General features: G+C 49.1%; 8 protein-coding genes across 8 annotated transcripts; 3 read left to right on the forward strand and 5 right to left on the reverse strand.

Annotated features, from left to right (window-relative positions):
* Positions 1-110: 110 nt before the first annotated feature.
* Positions 111-1,750, forward strand: LTR84_007282 (uncharacterized protein; the record flags this gene model as incomplete). Its single annotated transcript, XM_064850835.1, has 3 exons — positions 111-480; positions 530-551; positions 601-1,750. The coding sequence occupies 3 exons, from the start codon at positions 111-113 to the stop codon at positions 1,748-1,750; spliced, it is 1,542 nt and encodes a 513-aa protein (XP_064702501.1).
* A 4,721-nt stretch (positions 1,751-6,471) lies between these two features.
* On the reverse strand, positions 6,472-10,586 carry LTR84_007283 (uncharacterized protein; the record flags this gene model as incomplete). The annotated part of the gene is made up of 3 exons (XM_064850836.1): positions 6,472-6,940; positions 9,134-9,977; positions 10,052-10,586. The coding sequence occupies 3 exons, from the start codon at positions 10,584-10,586 to the stop codon at positions 6,472-6,474; spliced, it is 1,848 nt and encodes a 615-aa protein (XP_064702502.1).
* Positions 10,587-11,010: 424 nt separating this feature from the next.
* On the forward strand, positions 11,011-12,275 carry LTR84_007284 (uncharacterized protein; the record flags this gene model as incomplete). The annotated part of the gene is made up of 2 exons (XM_064850837.1): positions 11,011-11,068; positions 11,287-12,275. 2 exons carry the CDS (start codon positions 11,011-11,013, stop codon positions 12,273-12,275), a joined length of 1,047 nt encoding a protein of 348 aa, XP_064702503.1.
* Positions 12,276-12,655: 380 nt separating this feature from the next.
* LTR84_007285 (uncharacterized protein) lies at positions 12,656-13,925 on the reverse strand (the record flags this gene model as incomplete). The annotated part of the gene is made up of 2 exons (XM_064850838.1): positions 12,656-13,350; positions 13,418-13,925. The coding sequence occupies 2 exons, from the start codon at positions 13,923-13,925 to the stop codon at positions 12,656-12,658; spliced, it is 1,203 nt and encodes a 400-aa protein (XP_064702504.1).
* A 380-nt stretch (positions 13,926-14,305) lies between these two features.
* LTR84_007286 (uncharacterized protein) lies at positions 14,306-15,747 on the reverse strand (the record flags this gene model as incomplete). The annotated part of the gene is made up of 4 exons (XM_064850839.1): positions 14,306-15,374; positions 15,426-15,464; positions 15,519-15,552; positions 15,675-15,747. The coding sequence occupies 4 exons, from the start codon at positions 15,745-15,747 to the stop codon at positions 14,306-14,308; spliced, it is 1,215 nt and encodes a 404-aa protein (XP_064702505.1).
* Positions 15,748-16,382: 635 nt separating this feature from the next.
* LTR84_007287 (uncharacterized protein) lies at positions 16,383-17,162 on the reverse strand (the record flags this gene model as incomplete). The annotated part of the gene is made up of 1 exon (XM_064850840.1): positions 16,383-17,162. One exon carries the CDS (start codon positions 17,160-17,162, stop codon positions 16,383-16,385), a length of 780 nt encoding a protein of 259 aa, XP_064702506.1.
* A 2,611-nt stretch (positions 17,163-19,773) lies between these two features.
* On the forward strand, positions 19,774-20,745 carry LTR84_007288 (uncharacterized protein; the record flags this gene model as incomplete). Its single annotated transcript, XM_064850841.1, has 2 exons — positions 19,774-20,468; positions 20,550-20,745. The coding sequence occupies 2 exons, from the start codon at positions 19,774-19,776 to the stop codon at positions 20,743-20,745; spliced, it is 891 nt and encodes a 296-aa protein (XP_064702507.1).
* Positions 20,746-20,957: 212 nt separating this feature from the next.
* Positions 20,958-23,086, reverse strand: LTR84_007289 (uncharacterized protein; the record flags this gene model as incomplete). Its single annotated transcript, XM_064850842.1, has 10 exons — positions 20,958-21,054; positions 21,129-21,353; positions 21,431-21,546; positions 21,602-21,806; positions 21,866-21,990; positions 22,062-22,167; positions 22,238-22,405; positions 22,493-22,729; positions 22,780-22,837; positions 22,909-23,086. The coding sequence occupies 10 exons, from the start codon at positions 23,084-23,086 to the stop codon at positions 20,958-20,960; spliced, it is 1,515 nt and encodes a 504-aa protein (XP_064702508.1).
* Between the last annotated feature and the right edge of the window lie 182 nt (positions 23,087-23,268).

Raw genomic sequence — 23,268 nt, forward strand, 5'->3', positions numbered from 1 at the left:
TGCAGGTCTTGATGATGCCACCGGACCATCAGGACTCGCAGCATTCCGGCTATGTCGGCCCACATGGATGGAATGTACCATCGACGTACTCAGCGAGTCCTCAGACATCGATGTCACCAATGCACGAATTTCCTGGTGTTGAATATTATCCGGTAGCATCGATACCTCAGGAGCCAGCATATAATATGCCTCGGCCATCTCCCTTTGCCACGACTCATGCGCCTATGCCTCCGCCATTGATCATGCCGCACAATGGACTCTGGCCGAGTATGCTGGCGAGTCAACCTCAAACTGGATACCAAACACCTATCATGCCCGCTGGGCCTCTACAGACTCCCTTATCCGCTAGCACTGCGTCAGACATGACGCCGACGAGTGCAAAGCCCACGCCAAGCCGCCGCAAACTGACAGATGATGAGCGGCGTCAAATGTGTATCGAAGCTGAGCAAAACCCGACTATGAAGCAGACTCAGATAGGAGGTAAGCCAACTTACCTTCCGTCAGATACCATATACTGACAAATGAACAGCTAAGTTCAATGTGGAGAGAAGGTCTGAGGTCGCCAGTTTCCCGTGTTCGATCTTTGCTGATGGTTTACAGTACTGTGTCCAAGATCTTAAGACAGCGTGAAAAGTATATGAATCCTAAACCCAAAGAGGATAGCCACAGTCCAGGGAAAAAGTCAAAAGCGAAATTGCCGGATTTCGAGAAGACCTTGACCAAATGGGTAAGGAATCAACACGAAAAAGGCTTACCAATATCCGATGAGGATCTACGCAAGCAGGCGCTGGTCTTCTCCTTCAGTCGAGATGACCAAGCAGTTGTGTCAAGCATTGAATGGCTTGAGAAATTCAAACGTAAGAATCAGCTTTTGACTCCCCAAGAGGACCGGGATTCGAAGTTGCTCAACTCGAGCACTGCTTCCAACGATCAATCGCCTTCCGATACCTCACCAGACTCCTCCAATGGGCTTGTTTCTCCCCCAATGTCAGCAATCGATGATTTGACGATTGATGCGGGCGTGAAATTGGAAGGACATGACTTTTTCGACTTTGAAGATGACAAGGACACCTTCGAAGATTCCCCCATGGAAAATGATCTGACAACAGAGATTGGCGAAGCAGCTTCAAACGCAATTTTATCACCCCTATCGCCCAGGCCAGGACGAATCGAGAGTGAAACAGCAGATCTGGTAGCGGAAGAGGATATTGTTGAGGATCTCCTGGACCATTCTCATCGACAGCGAAGTCAGACGTTTTCTCATATATCTCACGCATATGGCAGTTCTCGACCATCATCAGCTGGCCAAAGAGCTCCCTCACTACCCGTCCGCTCATTGACATCCACTCAAACAGATATGAGAGCCTCAGGAATCGATCCTCGCCAGATGATGAAACGGCATAAAAGTGTACCTGACATTCACTACCCTGAGCAGCCTCGTGTCACTTCCATGCAACCTCCACCATTGCCTCAATCACTACCCCGATCAGCCGATGCATCACCTGTCAGTCACCCTGTTTCTCCCATGGATGATGAGCACACTCGATCATTGCATGAAATCAAGCTTTTCCTGGAGCAGAGTTCCCATTCTGAGCCAGATGACTACGTTTCCATTGGAAAGTTGATGCAGAAAATCAAACTCATACGACAGGCCAATGCCGCATTGTTGCCTGGAGGGATGCACGCCATCGACATCATGGACAGCCCTCGAATCTCAAAGAAGAGAACAATCCTTGGTATATCTACATGAATAGTGGTGGGGATAGGACGACGACGACCATTTCTTTGCTACAATTCTCCCAGCATACGCATGCTGCAGGTTTAACATTTACATTGCATCAGCAGATCACAATCCTTCGATTACATTTTAGCGCGGAGCACAAGGATTTGGGAACAATACAAGAACAGCAGGACGAAACGATCTCACCATCGAATAACGCCAACAACAAGCCAGCAGATACCAGGGTATGAGCATGATCATGGAGTCGCATATCCTTTCTTGTTTTACACGACGGGGCCAATTTCAGAATGGAAGAACACATTGGTCTAACGAATTTCCCCGGTTTTGGAATACCTTGCTCGCTCATGAGGATGAGTGAGGAGTGAATTAGAAACCCTGCCTCACCGCAAATCTCCTTATCACTTGTATGACGGCATGCAAGAGCGGGTGCAACAAGAGCGAACGACGACGGAGCCGGCGAGCTCAGGGCTGTTATCTTGATAACCACACATATGTATTTCATTTCCTTATTTTTCACTTGTCTATCATTGTGTTGGGGATGTCTCTCATTTGAGTGAGCATTTGAGTCTCCCACAAATCTTTCTCCATCGTCTCTTTCTTGGTGATAGGAGGGATGGATTCGCTCGAGAGCCCCGTCGTACTTTGCCGAAGCGGTCAGGCCATGAATGAAGGAAAGGGTCGACAGGCTGAGGGCAAGGCTGTAAAGCAGATCGACTCGAGGGATGGGATTCACAAGCATATAACTGTTTCTTTTCTTCCTCTCCTTTCAAAGAGGGAACTTTGACCATTATGATGTGGTAGCATTCTTTTTGCGCAGCTCTTTTGCTGAATCTACAGCAATTACAAACCCGAGGAAAGAACAACCCAGATTGAGAAAACATTATTGTGAAGTTATCAAGAACTTAGATGTACATTGTATCAACATGGTAAACATTGCATTCGGCGGCGACGGCGATGCTATGAAGTGCATGTTGAACGAAGTGCAGGTCAAGGACCAGTGCTCAGGAAACGCCCACAGCACTACCAATCGGAGGCAGATAAGACAATTGGAACACAAGATAGACAGCAGCTATTCGTTTGTACACAAAACCTTACGGGTTAGCGATCCCTTGATTTTGAGGTAAGGCGAGACAGCGTGCTGATCATGCTGATCACACTGATCGATAAGTATATCAAGACCTCCTACAGACCAAGGATATCATAGTTCTGGAAGGCTCAAAGTGAGGCTGGATAATTTTGTGGAGAGCATCATCAAACGGTCTGACCTGGTCGTGCCTGCCGATCATTTCGCCTCACATTTATACAGAGGACTTCCTGCTTGCCCCGTCCGAGGAACGTCGCCAAAGCACAGAAAAGAAATGCGAGAAAGGAAGGACCGATCCGCCCGTTGGACCTTCATTCTTTGATGTTCCAGCGGCCCGTCAACGTGGCCGCAACGACCTTCTAAGATTACCATCATCCGTATTCCACGCGGAGAACTCCTCTCCCGTAAATATTGCTCTCGTCACATCTACTAAACTGATTTGCGGCGTCAATCGATGGTCATGGCCCCTCTCCAAGGACCGAGACAGCCATGTTCTACTCAGCAAGCTCAATTGGAGCTGAACGCCGTGTTTCATCCTTTTTGCCCAAGCACGACCACACATCCAACGCCACTGGTCAACGGGCGGAAATGCAGTGACTCTCGAGCAAGTCAGATATCCGTTCGAAACCCTTACAGGCTGCTGATCAAGTAAACCATCTCTACGCGAGTGGATCGTTCGAGACTGTGAATATCTATCTGAAGTCCAAATATACTCGCTTCTCTTATTGCTCGAAAACGAACTATTTGACGCCAATACATCGAGTTGATTGGCCGCTCCTCGTTGAAACTGGGGCAAAGACGGCAGAATTCCTTCCATGCGACTTGCTTTCCTGCTTCATTCTCCATTGAGTGTCCGAATATGGACCACTATCTATCCTCGAGGAATCCTTTTGAGACGTCCATTCCAATGTGATCATCCGCCCCAGTCCTACTTTTGACGTCCTACCTGCTACGGTTCCCCCACGCTTCCATACGAGATCCACCGACCAGCATGGCTCCGACTCTACCGTCTTTCAGGACAACAAGGCAAAGCAAGGATGGAGCTTGATGTTGCAATGAGGAGAAAAACTTCGGATGGGCCTTGAAATACACTGTGGATCTTCGGATGTGCAGAGGTTAGCAGCATACACCAAAGACATGGCCGCATGAGTTGTCTATCAAGCGGATGTGTTTTGAGCACTGCGAACCAACAATGCAGCTCTGAGGCACAACGTGATGGATATGTATCCATTCCAAAAGTGACATTATGCTTGTCCTGCCTCATAGGTTAGCCAACTATCAAGGTCTTGCCATGTTGAGGCCTGTTAGGGGGGCGAGAAAGATCCAATAATGCAGGTGCAAACGCAGTATGTGTACATCGCACAACGCAGCTCTTCTAAAATGTAACTAGAAATATGACGTGGCTCAGGAAAACATCAGTATTCCAATGAGATTCATCATATCCTATCGAATCCGAGAAAATCTTTGAAGCCTCTGGGAATGGGAAAAGGGTAGGAATTATGTTTCACCAATTGAAGCCCAAGGATGGACAATTGCCAGCAAAGTCAAAAAGTTCTCATGACACACTACCAATGGCATTTCAATCCACGCTTACGCTTACGAAAAAGAACCCTCATCCAGCTGAAAATAGTTCCAAAGTCATGGAACGCTGGAGAAAGAAATCTGGGGCCCTCCAAACGTCGCTATGTTCGCTTCAAAGCAGAGCACCGTTTGTAGAGATCGTCCTCTTCATCCATGAATCATAATCTTCAAAGGCCCTCAGTGACCCTTCGCTCTCGTCTTCCCTTCACCAGTAGATCCGTTCTATGGCTACGCTGAGATCCAGCACCCTAGTGGTCCAAGGGGCGAGCGTATTAGTGCCGTTGGTGTTTCCCAGAACACCGGCATTTTCGCTGTGAGTTGTGCTTCGATGAAGAAGGAAAAACACTCTCTATTCGCTTCACGAGCGTTGATGGCTTCTTTTGTCGACCAGGGGTTAATAGGTGGGCAGTTCAATTCGCGCGTCCACCAATTTCATACAGACTACGTCAAACAAGTGGTATTTTCTAGACATACGCATGACCTACAGTGCTAATGCTTGCCAGGCCTGTATCTTCCCCTGAGAGAGGTCCTGCTGCGACTTGCAGGGGGAGGGAAAATCTAAGGATTCAGAATCTGCCTGCAATACTAAGCCAGCGAACCTCTCTCCCAACTCTCTCTCATATTTTGTTCGGTCTGCAATTGATGAAACTAAATTCGTAACTTGATGCTGTCCGTCCTCGAGCTCTTTGGAAGAGACATGAAGTGCCCTAATGGGGTCTGTACGCACCGTAGAAAAAGGAAGAGAAAGAGAAAGAGAAGGCCCTCTGCAATCACAAGTGCAAACAAGGGTGGGAACAAACACATTTCTCATAACCACACCAGGGGCCCCTTCCGGATCGTCTCCTCCATTCCATGGGTCCATGAGCCATCTACGGCATCTTCAGCCCCGGATCAAGAGCAGCAGACATCTGAGCGAATCTTGCCAATTCATCTTGCTCGATAGGTATTATCTATTACCAACGATCACATCAATCATGACCATTCTTCTCCCCCCTTCCCCTCCTCTATAGCTTTCCCACAAAGTAAGTGCTATATAAACAGCCCCTCGCAAGAAAAAGCCTTGCCCCCAGTCTTCCTCGAACTCTCGAAACATGAGCAGGCTTCGAAGAAGCTCCGAGCAGACAGCCACCAGCCAGCGACTGATCAAAGTGTCGAGATTATATGGATTCACCTGCCTCCCTCTCAATGCCGACAGAGACGGCACAGAACAGAGGCCGTTAACTTGTCACAACCCAAGCAGTAAGCAGTTTTTCGGGGCTGATCGAGATGGAGAAATAGACGGACAGACAGATTGAATCACCCAGAGGAGAAGCACCCAAAGGCCTTCCAGTATCTTTGGCTCGTATTTTCACTGTGTGGGGGCACATCTTTCCTTCCTCTCCTCTCTCTGTCTCTCTTCTCTCTTCTCCATCCTCCACTCGATCCTCCGATTCACCCCGCAACCTCTACCCATTGAGCCAAACAAACCGAACGAACATGGCGACACACGGCACCCCTCTAGGTTTCCTCGGGGAAGTGCCAGAGAATGAGATTTTGCCAGAGCAAGAGAAAGAGAAACAGAAGGAGTGGGGTGGGGAGCAGAACAGAACAGAACGGAACAGAGCAGGAAGTAGGAGTAAGTGGTAGAAGAAGAAGCAGAAGCAGAAGCAGAAAATCAATAGAGAAACAGAGGGCGGGCACTGGCACATATGGAGAGAAAGGGGGAAAAGGACGAGGAAAGAACCCCTGGGAAGGCGAAGAATCACGGTATGGAGAAGCGGGGGGAAACAAGAAGCAGAAAAGACATGAAGGGGAGAAAGAACATCGCAGACATAGTGCGTAAGTTTCCAATGTTCGTGGAGAACGAATGGTGCCCTATCGGTCCACAGGCCATAGAAGATCTGATTCAGGGAGAAGATGCGAAGAATTATGGTAAGAAAAATGGCTCCTTTTGCGACATTTGTTGAAGAATCTTACCTGTTTACTGCATCACCTGGCCTGGGAATACCAAATCCAGTACAAGGTCCTCAAGACCCGACAAGTATTCTGCACGAGGATTCCCAATTCAAGATCTGGGTTGCTAGAATCACGACTTCGACGAATTCCCGCCTTTGTCCTCCTCCAGATGTGAGTCCAGCTCGCCTTCTTCAACATTGGCAGGCAGTACAACACCTCTTTCAGCCAGGAGTTCTGAAGGAGATTTGTCCTTCAACTCAGGACATATCTTACACAAGATGAGCTCCAAGAGTCCATAAATCAGGTACTTGTTCAGCCAAACATCGTCGGTCCAGCCTAATATTTCTTCTTCAACCTCGTCAATTCTCATTTCTTCGTTATCGTGCGTTAAAAGTGTCTTTGTAATCCTGTCCGGGAACAATTTGAGGATGTCTGTGGCCGCTTTGCGTTTGATTGCAAAGCGTTCTTCAGGAGGTGGTGGTGGAGGTGCAGGCGGACCAAGCGTATTGTTGGGAAAGAGGATGGAACGAACCTGTAGAAGCAGCGCTGGCAGGAGAGTCGGGGTGAATACTCGTGTTGAAATGGTGTAATAAAAGAATCTGAAATTCTGTTAGCATCAATAGCAACAAATATCGCACCAATGCATTGTTGCTCGCGAGTAAAAGTCGATGAATAGAACGAACGATCAGTAGCTTTGGCACCCGGAGGCGGTACGAATGCCACAATGGCCTGAGAAGCATGATTCAAGTTTAACCCTTCAAATATCGTGAAGCCTCTACTCTTGGACGTGAACCACGGGCCTCGCTACCATCCCAAACACTTTCACCCGATGACATTCTCCTAAACCCTCCCTCGCCGCCGGCTCAGTGAGTGTGAGCGTTACTCTCGCCAGTGACCTGCGTAAGATGACACGTGATCGCTTCGAGAACGCTGTTCCGTGCGCAAGGCGTTGACATCCAGGGGGTGATGGCGAAAACGGCTTGTTGCATCGAGGGACGGGAAGGCGCTGACCAAGAACCTGCAGCATAGTTGCTCACAAGCATGTGTTCACGGGACTGGTGTTCGCATGCACTTGAAAGAGTTGCCTGCATAGTCGAAACGGTCCAAGTAAAAGGGCATGGCGTTGGTGAAAAAATGCCCAATACGTTCAAGTGGAGTTGTCTGCGCATGCAGGAGCCTAAGAATCCCACTACGGTCTGTTTGCAGAATTCAACCGTGCTAATGATTCCACAGAGCAGTAGACTAGGATCAGGGATTGTAAATCTTCGAAGTCAATCCAGAGAGCCATCAGAAGTGTTGGAGTGGAGCTCTGATCAGTCCGAGATGGAAAAGTGGCGAGTGAGAGCTGCGCTTGAAGCGCCAGTTGCGAAGAGATTGAGTTTGGCGGAGGGTGTACGGAGTAGTGACAGGCATACGGCAGCCCAGAGGAAGCCCAAGCCAAACTAGGTAAGCCTCCTGGGCACGAAGAGCGAAAGACGACCGAGCACTAGTGGTGTCCTTGAAATGTTGCAATTCAAGTGGCACAAACCGCTGTCAGATGTGTTGACAGGACGGGGATGTTCGACAGATCTTTTTGATAGATAACGGCTGTGGTTTATGTGGTGATTGTTGGGACATGTGCCATTTGTGACGTAAAAAGATGTTTGCTCCAGGCGTATTATCTGTAACGCGGGATTGCTCACTGTTCTGTTATCGGCACGCGCCGAAGATGGCCGTCCCAGTGCCTAAATGGGTATCGGCAACCGCCTCATCATCAGACCTCGAAGCCAGGATGTCGAAATTGGGCGGGCGACCAATAATGCGGCAGATCTGGTGATAATTTGGAAAATTCGTCTGATTAGCCGAAGTCATTGGCTCCCACATTGAAATATTTCTTAATTGAGTCGACAACCAGATGGTCTGCATGCAAGTTTTGGCCCTTCCGTAGCTGATTCATAAAATGTGTGCTAACAGCTCTGAAGCCATTGTGCAACAGTAATTGGTGGAGAATATTGAAGTTCTAGACAGACAAGTCGGAAACGCAAGGTCGCCAAAGAGGGCAAGGGAGCGACCATGGGCGGGGTGGATCCATGTCGGTCTGGTCGCATGCTGGGAGGATGTTTCGAACGGGGGTTGGAAATGAGAAAATACCAATAAATCCGAAGCGACGATTGGATGAATTGCGAGTTCTATTTTCTGATTTTCGCCTGGTGGGCCGAGAGATCTTTCTCATATGATCTTCAACTTGGTCGATCGTGTTTGGGGGTGGGCCTAGTAAAAGATGGACTTGACGTAGGGGCGACGAGCACAAGCATTGAGTATCTCCACAGGCGACGAGCAATTTGGGCCCGACGAGAGCGAGGTTGAAGGTTGAGTCTTGAGGTGTGACACAAACCAGTAGAAAATGGCAAGGCGTGCAGAGCCAACCTCAGCCAGTCAAAGCGTGTTCTGGTCATGCTGACAATACAAGGCCCGTACCGTCCTGTACCGTCTGGACCGTAATGATTGCCATTGGGTCAAATTTGGTATGATCGTAATCTTTGGCCCACATATCCACACCCACCTGATTCGAGCTGGCATGACGAACAAAAGCGTCAGATCCTCCACATGCTGGGAAGATGCCATGTTTGAAGGTTCATTGGTGCTTGATTTTCAGTCCATATCATCTGACCCAGACGATATGCGACTTCAGGGGATAAGAAGGACTCATTCACTCGCCTCCAAGTTGGGACCACGGTGAGACATTGCAAATCTCGAAGCGAAGAAAAACCGGACGATTGGGGACGGGTAATAGAAAGAGATGTATCACTTACTTGTCAAGCGTGGAGTTAGCACTTCCATATCTGCCCGGCCCGTCGCTAAGAACATGCTGCCAGAAACCACACAAACTGGCCAGCCACGGCATGCGAACTGACAAATCGAGAATGGTAGAGATGCAGGATAACAATCTGTAGTTGATCACTGCTCGGGGAGAACGAGAATTGGCATCCGATAGGCGCCGTGTCGAGGGAGCGGGAGACTTCTGCGAATGCAAGGACGACGAGGCGGAAGTGGAGATGTCGACGAGATGCTGATTGTGGGCAACTCTCCGGGGTAGATGCTGGGCGTGGACGACTCCGACGAGAATAAATCGTAAGGACTGATATGCAATGAAAGCGTACTGGAGGAGTTTCCAAATCCACGCACTAGCCGATGATTGGCGCTGTTCTGACGAATTGTTTTCCTGATCCGCCGCTTTCGAAGACAATAGGCCAAACTTCTCAAGTCGGCTTGTGCGGTCTTCATAATGTAAGGCCTTTTCGTCAACGACAGTGTCGCCTGTAGAACGCGATGTCACGATCTCCACCACTTTTGACACGGCGCCATGAAGAAACCACGGCTCGCACACTTTGTCCGCCACTGCCCGGCCGAGAATCAAATCCGCAATAATGTCAGTCACCAGAGTTCTGAGACAAGTGTTGGCCAGGTCCTCGGTTGGCAGAAGCACGGCCAGTGCGCCTTGAATCAGTAGTTGGCGATAAGCAGACTCGTACTTTTTCTGATCCTCTTCTGACATGGAAGGGTCGAGAGCTGGATGTGGATTCAAGGCGTGATAGATTCGGCGGGGGCTTTCCCCATACTGTAGAGCAGCTTGAGCCATAGAGGCCGTACGGTAGGCTGGAATTGGCAAACGGTCAGCGGAGCCAACGAGATTTGCGTCACCATCGTCCAGTGTTCGTCTTCTTGCTTACCAACGACATGCCTCTCAACCAAGGCCGCAGCATCATCCAATATCAATTCCGTGATATCAATCTGTCGTAATCTCTGTTCCACTGCTCGACTGCAATGTGCAATTACCTGAATTACTTCATCGATGAAGGTGTGGTCCGGACTGATCTTGGAGTACCAAGAATTGACAAAATCTTTGATGATGATGGCAACGATCGCGTATAGTTGTACGTCGACATCGTTTGAACTTGTTAGCGGAGGTAAGATACCTTCGATGGGTGCCGGAGAAACCCTTGGGGCCGTGCCATAGGTTCCATCTGCCACCAATGTCTTCCTGATCAACGAGAGGGTTGCCCTGTCTGAGATGGCACTCTGGGTTGATGCTGGAGCATCTCGACGGGACTTAGGGCCGCTTGGAAGGACGTGAGTGGTAGATCGAACGGGAGCGACCTTGCTGTCGGCAAGGGCGTTCAACTGAGAGGATTGGGCAGTGGAAGCGGCCTTTGTCGCAACTTGAGGAAATGGTGGGTGTGGGTGTGCTGGAGAAGAAGCAGTCATTTCAAGATCATGGTGACGCCGCACAGATGCCTTTTTGAATGTATCTAGAGAAGTGTCGTTGGGTAGCCGTCGCCTGCTGGCCACGCTGGCAATGCAGGGGCAAGAGAGCAGTCTCACCGGGTTGGTAGAGTTGATGGTGTCGAGATGTGTGTCAACGTGTGATTGGCTCAAGGCTGGAAGTGAGTCGAGGCTGCGTGCGACAATCGAATTAAATGTGGTAGACCCGGCTAACATTCTATGTCTGCACTAGCTCTCTCTAGCCTCACGCTAAGTATAATTAGCTTCTTTTATCTCACTATGACCAACAACAGCCCCAAAGGAGTTTCAGAGGATGACACACGGATTCAAAAGAGACTTCCGAGGACACTCTGGTCTTGACTTCTCTCTTTCCTAGTAGTCATACTCACTAACAGCTAGAGGAGCAATGGGAGAGCCATTGAACCAATATCCCCGCATACCAATATGGTTGGACTGTGATCCAGGTAAGTTGACTATCAAACTTTGTGGGGGAGGCTCGGTGCCGGGACCCTGTCAAAGCCCCTTTCCAACCAGCTGTCAATCAACTCACAGCCTTGCATAGGGCATGACGTGAGTGCACACCTCTGACATCTCAGGAATACATACACACATAACACAGATGCTCATTGTTGAAAACAACTTCAGGATGCTTGTGCCATTCTTCTATCTGTGTATCACCCAGCCTTTGAACTCCTTGGGATCAGCACCACCCACGGCAATGCACCCCTAGCCAAGACGACATTAAATGCTCTAAGCGTCTTACAAGCAATAGGCCAGCCGCAGATCCCCGTCATCCCTGGAGCCTCACGTCCATTCTGCCGTACTGTCGAAAATGCAACTGACATTCATGGCGAAAGCGGTCTGGAAGGCACCGACCTTCTTCCCCTCCCAGAGAGGAAGCCATTAACCCACTGCAATGCCATCAAGGAGATGCACGACGCTCTGATAGCAACCCCGGCCAACACCGCCTGGGTCGTCGCCACTGGGCCTTGCACCAATACCGCCCTCCTCTTCGCCACATACCCGAGTCTGGCCTCCCATATTAAAGGCGTAAGTATCATGGGCGGCGCTATTGGCTCAGGGCACAGCCATGTATCCATGGGCCCAGATTACACCGACTCAAAAGGCCAGTCGCACGTGCGCTGCGGCAACATCACGCCCTTCGCAGAGTTCAACATCTGGGCAGACCCGGAGTCAGCCAGGAGCGTGCTCACCAATCCAATTTTACGCCCAAAGACGGTTCTGATACCATTGGACCTAACCCATCAAGCATACGCGACGCCCAAAGTGCAAGAAACGCTTTTGACTGGCGTGCAAGGACGAACAAAACTAAGAACCATGTTCAACGAACTACTCATGTTCTTCGCTCAGACGTATTCCGAGGTCTTCGGCTTGACTGAGGGACCACCGCTACATGATCCACTCGCGGTGGTCGTGTTATTAGCTGACCATCCAGATTTCAATGTCCAGATACGATTCGATGACAATGGAGGTGAGCGATGGAAAGTCGACGTTGTTCTGGAGGGAGAGCAGATTGGCCGGACGGTGGCTGTGCTGGCAGAGGATGGGAAAGGAGTCTTGATTCCCCGGTCACTGGACTTGGACCGGTTCTGGGAGGTATTGGAGTCATGCATGGCCAAGGCCGATGAGGCCACAAACTATGTCAAATAGTCCACTGTTGATGCTCCCGAGTCTCGTGCTCGTGATACCACTTCACTCATGTTGTTTGAGCATTGCCTATCTAGATAGACCTTAAATGGTATGGCGAATCGTGGATTGATACTTGCACGGATGGATTTCCTATCACATACAACAGTTGTGCTAAGTCCTGTGGTGTCTATGGTATTCAATACTGCCACAAACAGGCACTAGTCTTTGAACTGACAGTCTATCCAGGCTGCAAGTCCCGAAATACTCGTACAACAGTCGTGCCAAACGGTTATACGCCTCAGGTTCTTCCAATTGAGACCGTTGATGTCATCCAGTGAGTAAATCCACCCTCCCACTGCTGCTCGTGAGTAAGACGAAGAGCCATTCTTCGAGAAAAGCGCTCAGATCAAGGTTTGGTTGAAAACAAGCGACACCCTCGCAAAGACAGCCGCTTCGCGCGGGATACTGGCATGTGTAACTGCTCTTACGCGCCCACCAGCATCGTAGCGGGATGTTTTGAAATGTCCGATTCTGGTCTGTTTAGCCTGATCCTTGGTGGCAGCATAGATGTGCACGGCTCGTTCTCTAGCCTCTCGCATATAGAATCCGATAAACTCCTGGAAGGTACGGTTCGAGCTACTGGTGTCGGATACTAGACAATTGGCGTGGAAACCTGGCTTGGGAGGGTCATCTGCGGACTTCAACTTTGGAACGTATTCGTAGATGAACGTTTCCGGCGTTGGACGAAGGGTCGAGCGTGGGAATTGTTTGGTGAAGGCCACTTTGAGAGCGGTCCAGAATTGTGCATTGGTCAGATTATTATCCACCTTCAAGGAAAACCTGCTTTGGATCGCACGACGTGTGACGAAGTCCAAGAGTTGAATGTCGAGATGAATCACCGTGTGGATTGCAGCTGCGGTATTGGAAGCAAGCCACGCCTCTGTCTCCAGAAGTTCGGCGATAGCAAGGCGGTCATCTTCATCACTTGCGGTCACTCCATGTGGACGAGAATAGGCATAACCATATCGATGTGGCTTACGTTGGCGACTCATTCCGCTGAGCAAACGAACTCCACCATGCATTCTCGAGGTTGATGCTTGTGAAAAAGACCGAAAGACGGTATCAGAAGTGGGGAACGGAGTGCCAATGGAGTTTGGAAGAACTCGTTGGGTTGATTTCTGCCTCATTTTTCAAGATGTACTCATGAAGATGTTCTTGCTGGGCTTCCTTCGCGAATGTTGCTGCAGCTGAAACTCGTGGCACTCGAAGACTTCGGGCCTGAGAACCACCCAACCGACTGTGGTTCGCAACTCTTTCAATAATGTCCCGTCCGTATTGTGCTCTGGATGGAGTTTGGATCGTTGGGACGGTAATCATAGCCTCCTGGAGAACTGTGGCATTCTGTGCTGTTGCTGGAATTCGAGACGTGTTTCGCATGGTGGATGGGGTTTGAGACGTATCAGAAACATTTGGTAATGATCCTCCTTGTGGAGAGTCTTGTGTAGTGGGTGGTATGGCATGTCCTGCTACCGGTGTATTCCGTGCTGTCACTGGTGTTCGAGACTTAACAATGCCTGCTTGAAAAGGTCTCAGAACTGCTGGCAGTGAAACCCGCTGGACTGATAGAGATCGATCCTTGGTACAGTGGTCCTTTCCCTTCCGAGGTGCCATGGTTGAAGGTAGCTGACTCTTGGTTAGTCTCTCTTGGCTCCACGGTTCCTGTTCTCAGGGGTTGGTTGTTCGAATGGGTCTTGGAGAGGATGATCTGATGGAGGAGAAATATGGAAAAGAAGAGATGGTGGACTTCTTCCCTAGATATATGACAGAAGATCCATGGCCGATCACAATGCCTCGCATGCCATAGAGATTCGTTGTGAATCATACTGGGTCGCCTCCGAGTAGATCGAGAGGCAGCGCGGCTTCCTTTACCCAACTATTAAGACGATCATTGACAGCGATTACCGGGGAGGTACTGAAGACCTCCTCATGTACTCTCGTGGGTCCGTTGTCATACCAAGACATTGGTGAGCAGTCTTTGTGTATGGATAGAGTTAGGCTGAATTACGTTTCCAATTCTTATCTTCTTCATTGTTATGCCAGTTTCCCAGAGCTGTCGTGACATAGGACTTATCCTTGATTGACCTGCCTCGCAGAGAAGACGACTTTGCTTGAGCATAACTGCCTCTCGCTAGTGCTTTAGAAATCTCCTCAAACTGCACTGAGGCTGTTGTAGGTAGTGTGGTCGGTACAACCGTACGTATGTCATCCTCAAATGCCATCCGAGTCGGGAATCCAGCAATCTCAATAGCAAGATCCCACAAACGCCGCCGGGAGACAACACTCGCTTTGGCTATTCGATCGTCCCATTGTCTGTAGCCCTGTTTGACCCCGTTGACCATGACTTCAAGTATGTCACCAGATGGAGTGGTAGGATGTCGAATCCATAAGCAAGTAACGTTGCTTACTTTCGGCTTTTGTTCTTCCTCTACAACCTTTCCTGCTGCTCTTGCAAAGGCAAAACATTGGAAGTCGTGAGGGAGGACGGCCACCTCGAAGAACCTCCCACGTTTAGAAATGTTGGACAATCGTCCTTTCGGTCCAAAGGCTCGAAGGTATCCGGTTTCATTGTACTGGTCTCCGTAAGCAATCATTGTCCGAATGTAAGCATTGTCGGTCTTTTCAATGAAGAGGTCAGCTGGAAAGGCAATGGCACTCATGAATTGCTTGACCGCCAATTTATCGGAGCATGACTTTGAATTGCTCGGTTCTGCATCAGCCCGAGCAGGCTTACGACGAACATAGCCGAGCATCGAAAAGTGACCCCGGCCCTGTAGTGATGTCGCCAGGCTCTCAAGATCATGAGTTTCCCATGGCTCTGCCGTACCTGGAGACATCGAATTCATTAGAAGCTCCATTGATGCATCACCGCAAGGCGCTTCGGTTGTGAACAAGTAAAGTGACACATCGTCTCTCAGCCGAAATGCGCGGCTTTGAGTTTTATTGCAGTGATCTGTAGGCTTGCTTGAAGCGTTGGTACTAGAAAATTCAATAAATGGAGAAGTGTATGCACAGTCTTCAATCGCTGTTTTGATTTCAGACAAGAGCCAATAGTTGAACCCCCTAAGTGCAAGCACTTCAGCATGTGAATCATGCACTACGAGACCCAAACACTTGGGTAGAGCAGTTGCAGGAAGGCATTTTGTCCCGGTTCTGCCATTTTGTCAGCCATCGTGAGCCAACTTCAATGAATAAACCTCCACTTACGCAAGAGAGACACAGGTAAGGTTTTGTTGCTCACCTGGTCCACTTACATTAGGCGTGCATGATTTTCAAGTTAGGTGGTATACCCACCACATGCAATAACAATGCCAGACAGAGTTGTCCATTCTCGCCTTCCATCAGGCAATCTGTGAGGCTTACATTTGCTTGGAAGAGCATCGAACTTGTCCAGGACAAGCTTTGCCACACGTTTGGCTTCGGCGTGCGAACCCATCACCAGGGACTTAGACTCAGAGCACACATACAATTGTGGTAAGGGTGCATTTTATGGCATCGGATCAGACATCTACGGTCAAGAGATATTGGTAAAATGGCTAAAAATTACTCGGGGAGTGATGTCCTGATTCTACGGTGACGCATTTGGAAACAATTCACACTGGCCTTGGCGCCTTTTCTCACAAAAGCACCTACCATCTTTCAACTTGAAGCTCGAGATGCTCCTGTATCTTCACATATCAACTTTTCTCCTTCGGAAGGGCTGTCTCGAGATGGCCAGTTTATCCCGAGGTCCAGCTGCTTATTAACTATAGTTGAGAGGAGCCATATCGCGCCAAGATGGTCTTCAGTGTGTGGTGTTTACGTAGGTATTGAAATCGTGGTGCCAGGATTGCAATCGCGCACATCAGGTCCCGAGATGAGATGATGGCACACAAGGGAGGTAGTGCCACGCTGATGGCTGAGACTCCTCTCCATCCGCAAAGCTCCATCCCATTCACTTCTGCAATTTTTTAATCTAGGCAGATGTCTACGTATCTATGAGCTCCGAATGTCAAACTCTTAATGATAGAGTCGACAGGCTCAAGTCGAACTTTCCACCTACTGCAAACTTTCTCAAACAGCAGGACATAATCATTCAACAGCATCCTTTCCAACTGGCTCATTTGTCTTAAGCCCAGTCCTGAAATAAGTATTCATGAATTCGTCTCGCAGATTGATCCACTCTTGAGAGTAGCCATCGGTCTTCTTCGTTGCGTCATCTCGGCCTTTGTTGACCCATGCCATCAAATTCTTTGCATATTCCACATCCTGCCCTATCAGGGTGTGGAATGGCTTCCCGTACCCCTTCTCATTGATTCTCCCCAAGTACTCTGTCCTCATGTCTTCCGTGGGCGGAATTTCAGCCTGACCAGAAAATGCCGCGGCAATCGCAATGGCCTGGAATTCGAACAGTGAGAAAGTCGCAGTATAAAACGGAATTCCAGTGAAAGCCAGTGTTGGATCTGGAATATAGAAAATGTCCTTGTGGAGGTTATGCAACATCGTGCCATCGGTGACCAGAATGTTCTCGTCTGCTTCCTCTCGTGGTATGTCGTCAGATTGAAACTCCGATCCAAAGAAGGGAAGTGTGAAATGGAATCCGGTTGCGATAACGACGCGGTCAATGCCTTCGAGTACTTGTCCATCAGCAAGCACCACCTTGCCAGGTATAGCGGTTGATCCCTCGGGGGCACTCTCTTCTAGAGCGGTGAACTCAACAATTCCAGGAACACGGGTAGCATTGGGTGGTAGCCAAGACTCAGGGCCATCCATGAAACCGCCTCTTGTCGACTGCCACACTTTCTTCGCAATCGGACCTACCTCTTTAGCAATATCACTCGAGGAGGCGCTGCCACCTATCAGGAGAACCATCTTCAGAGAAAGGTTAGTCATACACATCTAGTATTTTTGATTAGCTTACCTGGTTTTCAAAACCCTTAGGATTACGATAGCTCTTGGAATGCTGTATTCTTGATGGCCATTTCTTCTTCCACTCTGCCAACCCAGGGAAATTTGGGACTCTTGGAGCATGATAATCTGCCAATCAACCGTCAGTGACTTCGGATCAATCGTGTTTCGGAGACCTGGAGAAGGACATACGGCCTGATGCGACCACAAGAAAGTCAAATGCCTGTCGTTATCAGCGGATTGAGCCTCACAATCTCAAGACGCCTACCCAAGTCTTTTCAGTTGTTTGTCTCGTGGTAGTATCCCAGGTCGACGTCTCAATTCTCCAAACATTTCCTTCCTTGGAAGCCCGCGTCACTTGAGTGTGATAAATAGTGCTCTCATGTACGCCAGTTTTGACTGCCGTATCCTGGATATATTCCGCGAGGACGTTATGTTTGACGAATGTTGTTGTTCCAGCGGGCCATTTGTTCACACTCAACTCAAGGAATTGAGTCCCGACATTGTTTGTCAGAGACTCATATGCCGGCCTGTCTTAATCTTCAGCAAGAACTCGAAATTCAGGTTCAGCGTCATACCCAGGCGGCGAGTGTATGGTGTATGGGTCTTTGCCGTCTATGTTTTCAAAAAAGACTGAGTCTGAGAGCGAAGGCTTCACGGATGGATATGTCGGTTCATGAGGTATGCGTGGATCAAAAACCCTACATCTTCACTTTCAACATTTCTCCTATAAATCTTACGCCTGGCATACTGACCATATACCCCCAGAAACTGGAGCTCTTTCAAAAACCGTAACGTCGAGACCTTCTGCCTTGAGATGGGCTGCAGTTATCACTCCAGAAACACCAGCTCCAACGACAGCAACACGTCGAGGACGTTCAATCATTGTGATTTTCTGCAAAAAAGAGAAATGCACAACAAAGTGCCCGGTCGGTTATGAGCCGATGTTCTTATCCAAAAATCCTTGAACCCACCATCGTGGCAATCCCTTGCTGTATTCCCGACTGTGGGACGACGGGCTCACCTGATCGAGACGAGTCCTTGAATTTAGAGGAGCCATAAATCGTGAGCATTTCGGACGGCTTTCCGGAATTAGCCAGTGATACATCGAGTTCTAGATACTTATCATGCGAAAATGTGGGTGATGGTGGGCAGAAAGATGAAGAGTGGTCACGCCTTGCCTGAGGCTAATGGTGTCATTTTTAAGGCGCCATTCTCATTGCACGGCCTCGGCTTTGTCGGCCGAAATCTTCCCGCCCACTTTCAGCTACCACAACACATCTGCATGATAGTGACTGTCTGCATCAGACGACTAGGAATTTGCGATAGCTCTTACAGGACTGAAATGGATCTGAAGAATGAGAACAGTCGGAAGCGAACAAGAAGTCCTCCTAGGCGGCCTACTGATCTGGTTGAGCTCATCCCACGAAGTCCGCGAAAGCTACAACCCTCAACCTTTTCATCTCCAAGGGAGGGCCATCAGAAAGCATCCGCAGTAAGTGAAAACAATTGTTCACACAGTAACCTAGCCATAACATAAGCCCACAGGCATGCGAGACGTGTCGTGTAAAGAAGGTCAAATGCAGTGAAGGTCGACCAACATGTGGCTACTGTACTCGCCACGGCTTCAAGTGCAATTATCCTTCACATGATCGTTTCAGGTCAGTTTATCCTATGAAGTTCAAGTTGCTAAACTCATGCGTGGGTAGCCATGATCCGGGAATGAAAGTTTTATTACAGCGTCTCGAACAAACAGAGCGTAGGCTCGACCAGCTGGAGTCCTCGATAGGCCAATGCCAGGCTCTTGAGGCAGCATGCCAAACCAAGGGACCAGATGATCCAAATCTGTGGTATCCCTCGCCATCCCATTCGAGTCCGCGCTCTCAAGTCTGGCAGGAACGGCCAGATGGTGGAAGATCTGCACTAGCACCTCGAAACATTGACTATTCCTCTAGGCGAACTTCATTTAGTAATGCTAACATAGACGTCAATCACGGGTCCGCGTCCATATCCAGGATCTCACGCTACTTCGGAAAGACACCAATATTCTGTGAGGAGCAACGACTGGGATTCCCCGACATTCTGCATCAACATGTTCCCATTGACATCAACGATATACCTCGTATCAAGCAGAGATTTTTCATGACTTTCGGCTACTTGTACCCTTTGATATGCGACACCACTCTCAGCTGCATCACAGATGTTGTGCAAGCCAAGGGTTTTCAGCAGGACGTGCAATCCTGTCTTGTCCTTTTGGTCGTTGCTCTGACCAAGGCCTTTAGAGACGACGATTCAGTGGAAAGTGGCTTGGCCGATTATCAACGCGCTATGCAGCTTCGCAATCAAGTCGGTACTCAGCTGAGTCTGCAATATGTCCACATATTGGTTTTCTCGGCGATGTTTCTTCTGCGGAAAGATCGACTCTTGGATTTCGCCGTTGCATTAAATACAGCGTGCTCCATGCTTCACACAGTCGTCCAAAGGTATTCAGCCTTGCATATTCGGCCACTAGTATAGTACACTAAAGTCTATTCGCTCTTTAGGGACCAAATCTCGCGGCTAGAACGGCCCAAAAATGAGAAGAACAATCTCAGGCTGCTTTTCTGGATTTGCAACAACCTTGAACGGTGAGGAATATCCCCTTGGTATTCATGCTGAGGAACATTCGACTAACTTGCTCCAACCCGTTTCCAGAGACTTGTTACGTGAGATTGACGGAACTCTGCCACGCAGCAACCTCGCACAGTTCGAGGAACACTTCTCTCTACCTCTACCGTGCGACGAGGCAGACAACAAGGAACGCCCACCCCATGTCAACACACATTTCGTCTTCTTCTTGGCGGAAATGTCTCTGCGCGCCATCCTAGAAAGTATCCTAACCACCCCCGAACTAAACGCCCATAGCTCCCCGGCCTCAATCCATCAACCATATCAACTCAACATCTCACCCGTGCAACAAGAGCTCCACTCCCAGCTTGACACATGGATCCTCCGCCTGCCGGCGAACCTCGACTGGTCCCCCAACCCAGTGCCCGTGCCAACCAATGCGTATTCCGAGCGCTCGCCGTTGACGACCCGTCTGAAACTGCTGTATTGGTATGCACGATTCGCACTCCATCGACCACTCATGCTTCAGACCCTGGACAACGGAGCTGTGTGGTCGCATTTGCCGATATGGGAACCTTTCCGCGAAGGACTACTCCCCGCGCTGAATCTGCTGAAGATCTTTGCCACCGAGCAGCCGGACATCGATGTGATCATGGCTAATAGGTACGTACATCTTATATCCCAGAGACAGCGAGCATGAACTTTCTTCATCACCGCCAGAACTGACGGTAGCGATTATTCCAGGGTGATTTCTGCAATCGACATGATGACCAAGATCACCAGCAAGATGCCGTTCCCTGCTTTCAATGGAGAGAATGCAGATGAGCTCATACGGACAGCGACGAATATGTTGATGAGGAAGTTTGGCACATCCTCGGACTGGGTGGTTTGCAAGTTGGCTAACCTGCAGGTCAATTCAAGAAACGGAGTTTCGGTTTGAAGAGATTGTGTATGGATAGGAAGATGTCAACATTACGGAAGGACTATAAGTTTCCAGTCTCCAAGCCATCCTTAGATCAGAGCAATCAAATTGACTGTCACTATCGATGCAAAATCCTTCTCTTGCTTCGGGTACGACAGGCTATGTTCGTCTTTGACGTGCCAGCTCACTTCCACCACCTGTCTCGTTTCCCTCATTGTGCTCCATGCTGCTCATCCGCTCTTCCCTGGCTCAACAGCCACCTCAGAAGCATTCGAGCTGCTCACCACTCCACTGTCACTTTCGATCTGATCACGCTGAGACTTCTTCCTACAAGTAACCCAAGTCAGTAGACTTCTTCAATCATTCTCGACCTTGTCAATCTCGTCCGAAATGTGACTTACTGTTCGGCCTCCCTCTTGGCGAGATGCCTGATGAGGAAGATGATTCCAATGACGACAAAGCTGAATGCAATAGCCGTGGGAAAGCCTTTCTTATACCGCGGCGAGTCGGTCTGTTTCCAAATCAGGAGTTGCAGCCAAGCCGACTGTGCGTATTGGATGGTGTTGATCACAGCGACCACGAGAGCGCGTTCTTCGTTGTCGTCTGAGCATACTTCATTCGCCCATCTGTGTATGAGGTAGCGTGAGCATTGTACTGAGACTTTCGGAGTAGGTAACTATGGGGATGCTCAGGGTGTACTTACATCAGGTTCAACGGGACAAGGGCAATGACTTGCTGGAGTGTGATGTAGCAAAACCAGCGCCACCATTCAGGGATATTCCACACCAACAGAGAGATCCAGAAGACGGGACTCAGGGTCTAGAGAAGGATTAGTTTCCCTCGTGACCGAAGTAGCTCATTGAGGAAGACTTACCGCAGCGAACAGCATGACAGGCCATCTTTTACCGTTAAGAGGGCCATCTGCAATCCAAGCGTATGTCAGTTCTGCAACCACCATGACCGCAGCCTGGGTCGTGGGATAGTTGTTGATTTGAGCGAGCGTGTATTTCGGATTCTTGGACTGTTTGAGATAGAAAGCAAAGAACGGTTGACCAACTCCAGATGCACCACCGCCGAAGCTATCTGAAGATTAGAGTCTTGACTTCTGATCTGATGTGATCCTGAATTATTGACTTACACGGCCATCAGAGGGAACACCCAGATATGCCATCTTGAAAAGATCTTCCGCAGCTTCTCTTTCGAAAACCCTTCTCGCTTTGCACGGCCAAAACTTTTGATTCTCTGCTCGGCGAGCGCTAGGTCCTGCAGTATCATGATTTGTCAGACTGTGAGCCTTGCAGATGATGAGTCCCAGCGAGGAGACGGCAGCTTACATCTTTGTTCAGGTAAAAGACACGGGTGTTGTGCGGAAGATCGGGCAGAAAGAAGAAGCTCGAGACAGCCACTGGCAAGGAAATAACTCCATCCATGATGAATAGCCTGCCGAAAATTGATTAGATTCGACTTCAGCTAGATGAGATATTGCTATCTGTATTCGTGTGAGACTTACCACTGCCAACCACGGTGACCAAGTCTTCCACCAAGACCGATGACGGCGGTCATCAAGTAACCTGAGAACATGGTCGCAAGAGCGCCTGAGACGTGGAAGATGACTGAGCGCTTCCCAAGTTCATTCTTACCATACCAGGAACCGAGCATGTACATCACACCTGGGAAGCTGCAAAATCATTAGATCCAGATCCAACAGGAGGGCCAAGCATGGCAAGACTGATACATAGAAATAAGAGAACCAGGAACGACTTACAACCCGGCTTCTGCTAATCCAATGAAGAAACGCAATGCGTAGAGCTGATTGACACTGGTTACTCGACAGGTGCATATCGTCAAGACCGACCATATGAGTTCGAGGGTTGGGATCCAGATCGAAGGCCGTATCTTGGTCAAGACGAGATTGCTGGGAATTTCGCCAATGATGTAGCCCACAGTCCACAGGGTTTGTGCGTAGTTGTATTGATTTCCCAACATGTTCAGATCCTCTTTCCTGTTGGGACATTAAGCTTGTGCCGTGTCCTTGCGTGGTCATGAACTCACATTCCAGAGACGAAGGCATTGTTCAGATTCGCCTGATCAAGAAATCTTATGAAATACCCTGTTGTATTTAGTGAACAGTCTGGGGCAAAACGTGGGATGTAGATATGAACCATATCATATAGTACTCACCTAGGCACGTGAAAGTCAACATCCCTGCATCGAGCTTGAATAGAAATTTTCGCTCCTCCGGCGATTTATCGAACGTGTCCCAGATGTAGCTCTTCCATGGCCTTTTGGGCACGGATTGGATGGGAGGTTGGTGGTCACCATCATCATTCGTAACAATAGGCTCGATCTGCTTCGACATGTTGAAGAAGACCTAAGATGACTTGATAGATCTGAATTGTGAACACAATCTGAAAAGCTGCTGGCTAAACATCTTCTCGACGTGGTAGAGCATTTTATACTGATATTCCCATCACAAGTCGGTTTGGAGGGTTCAATGATGCCAGATGGTCAAGATTGTGCCATAGTTGGCTTGAAGAACGC

This window comes from Exophiala bonariae, assembly GCF_035927105.1.
Source record: "Exophiala bonariae strain CCFEE 5792 chromosome Unknown scaffold_28, whole genome shotgun sequence".
NCBI classification, from domain to species: Eukaryota; Fungi; Ascomycota; class Eurotiomycetes; order Chaetothyriales; family Herpotrichiellaceae; genus Exophiala; species Exophiala bonariae.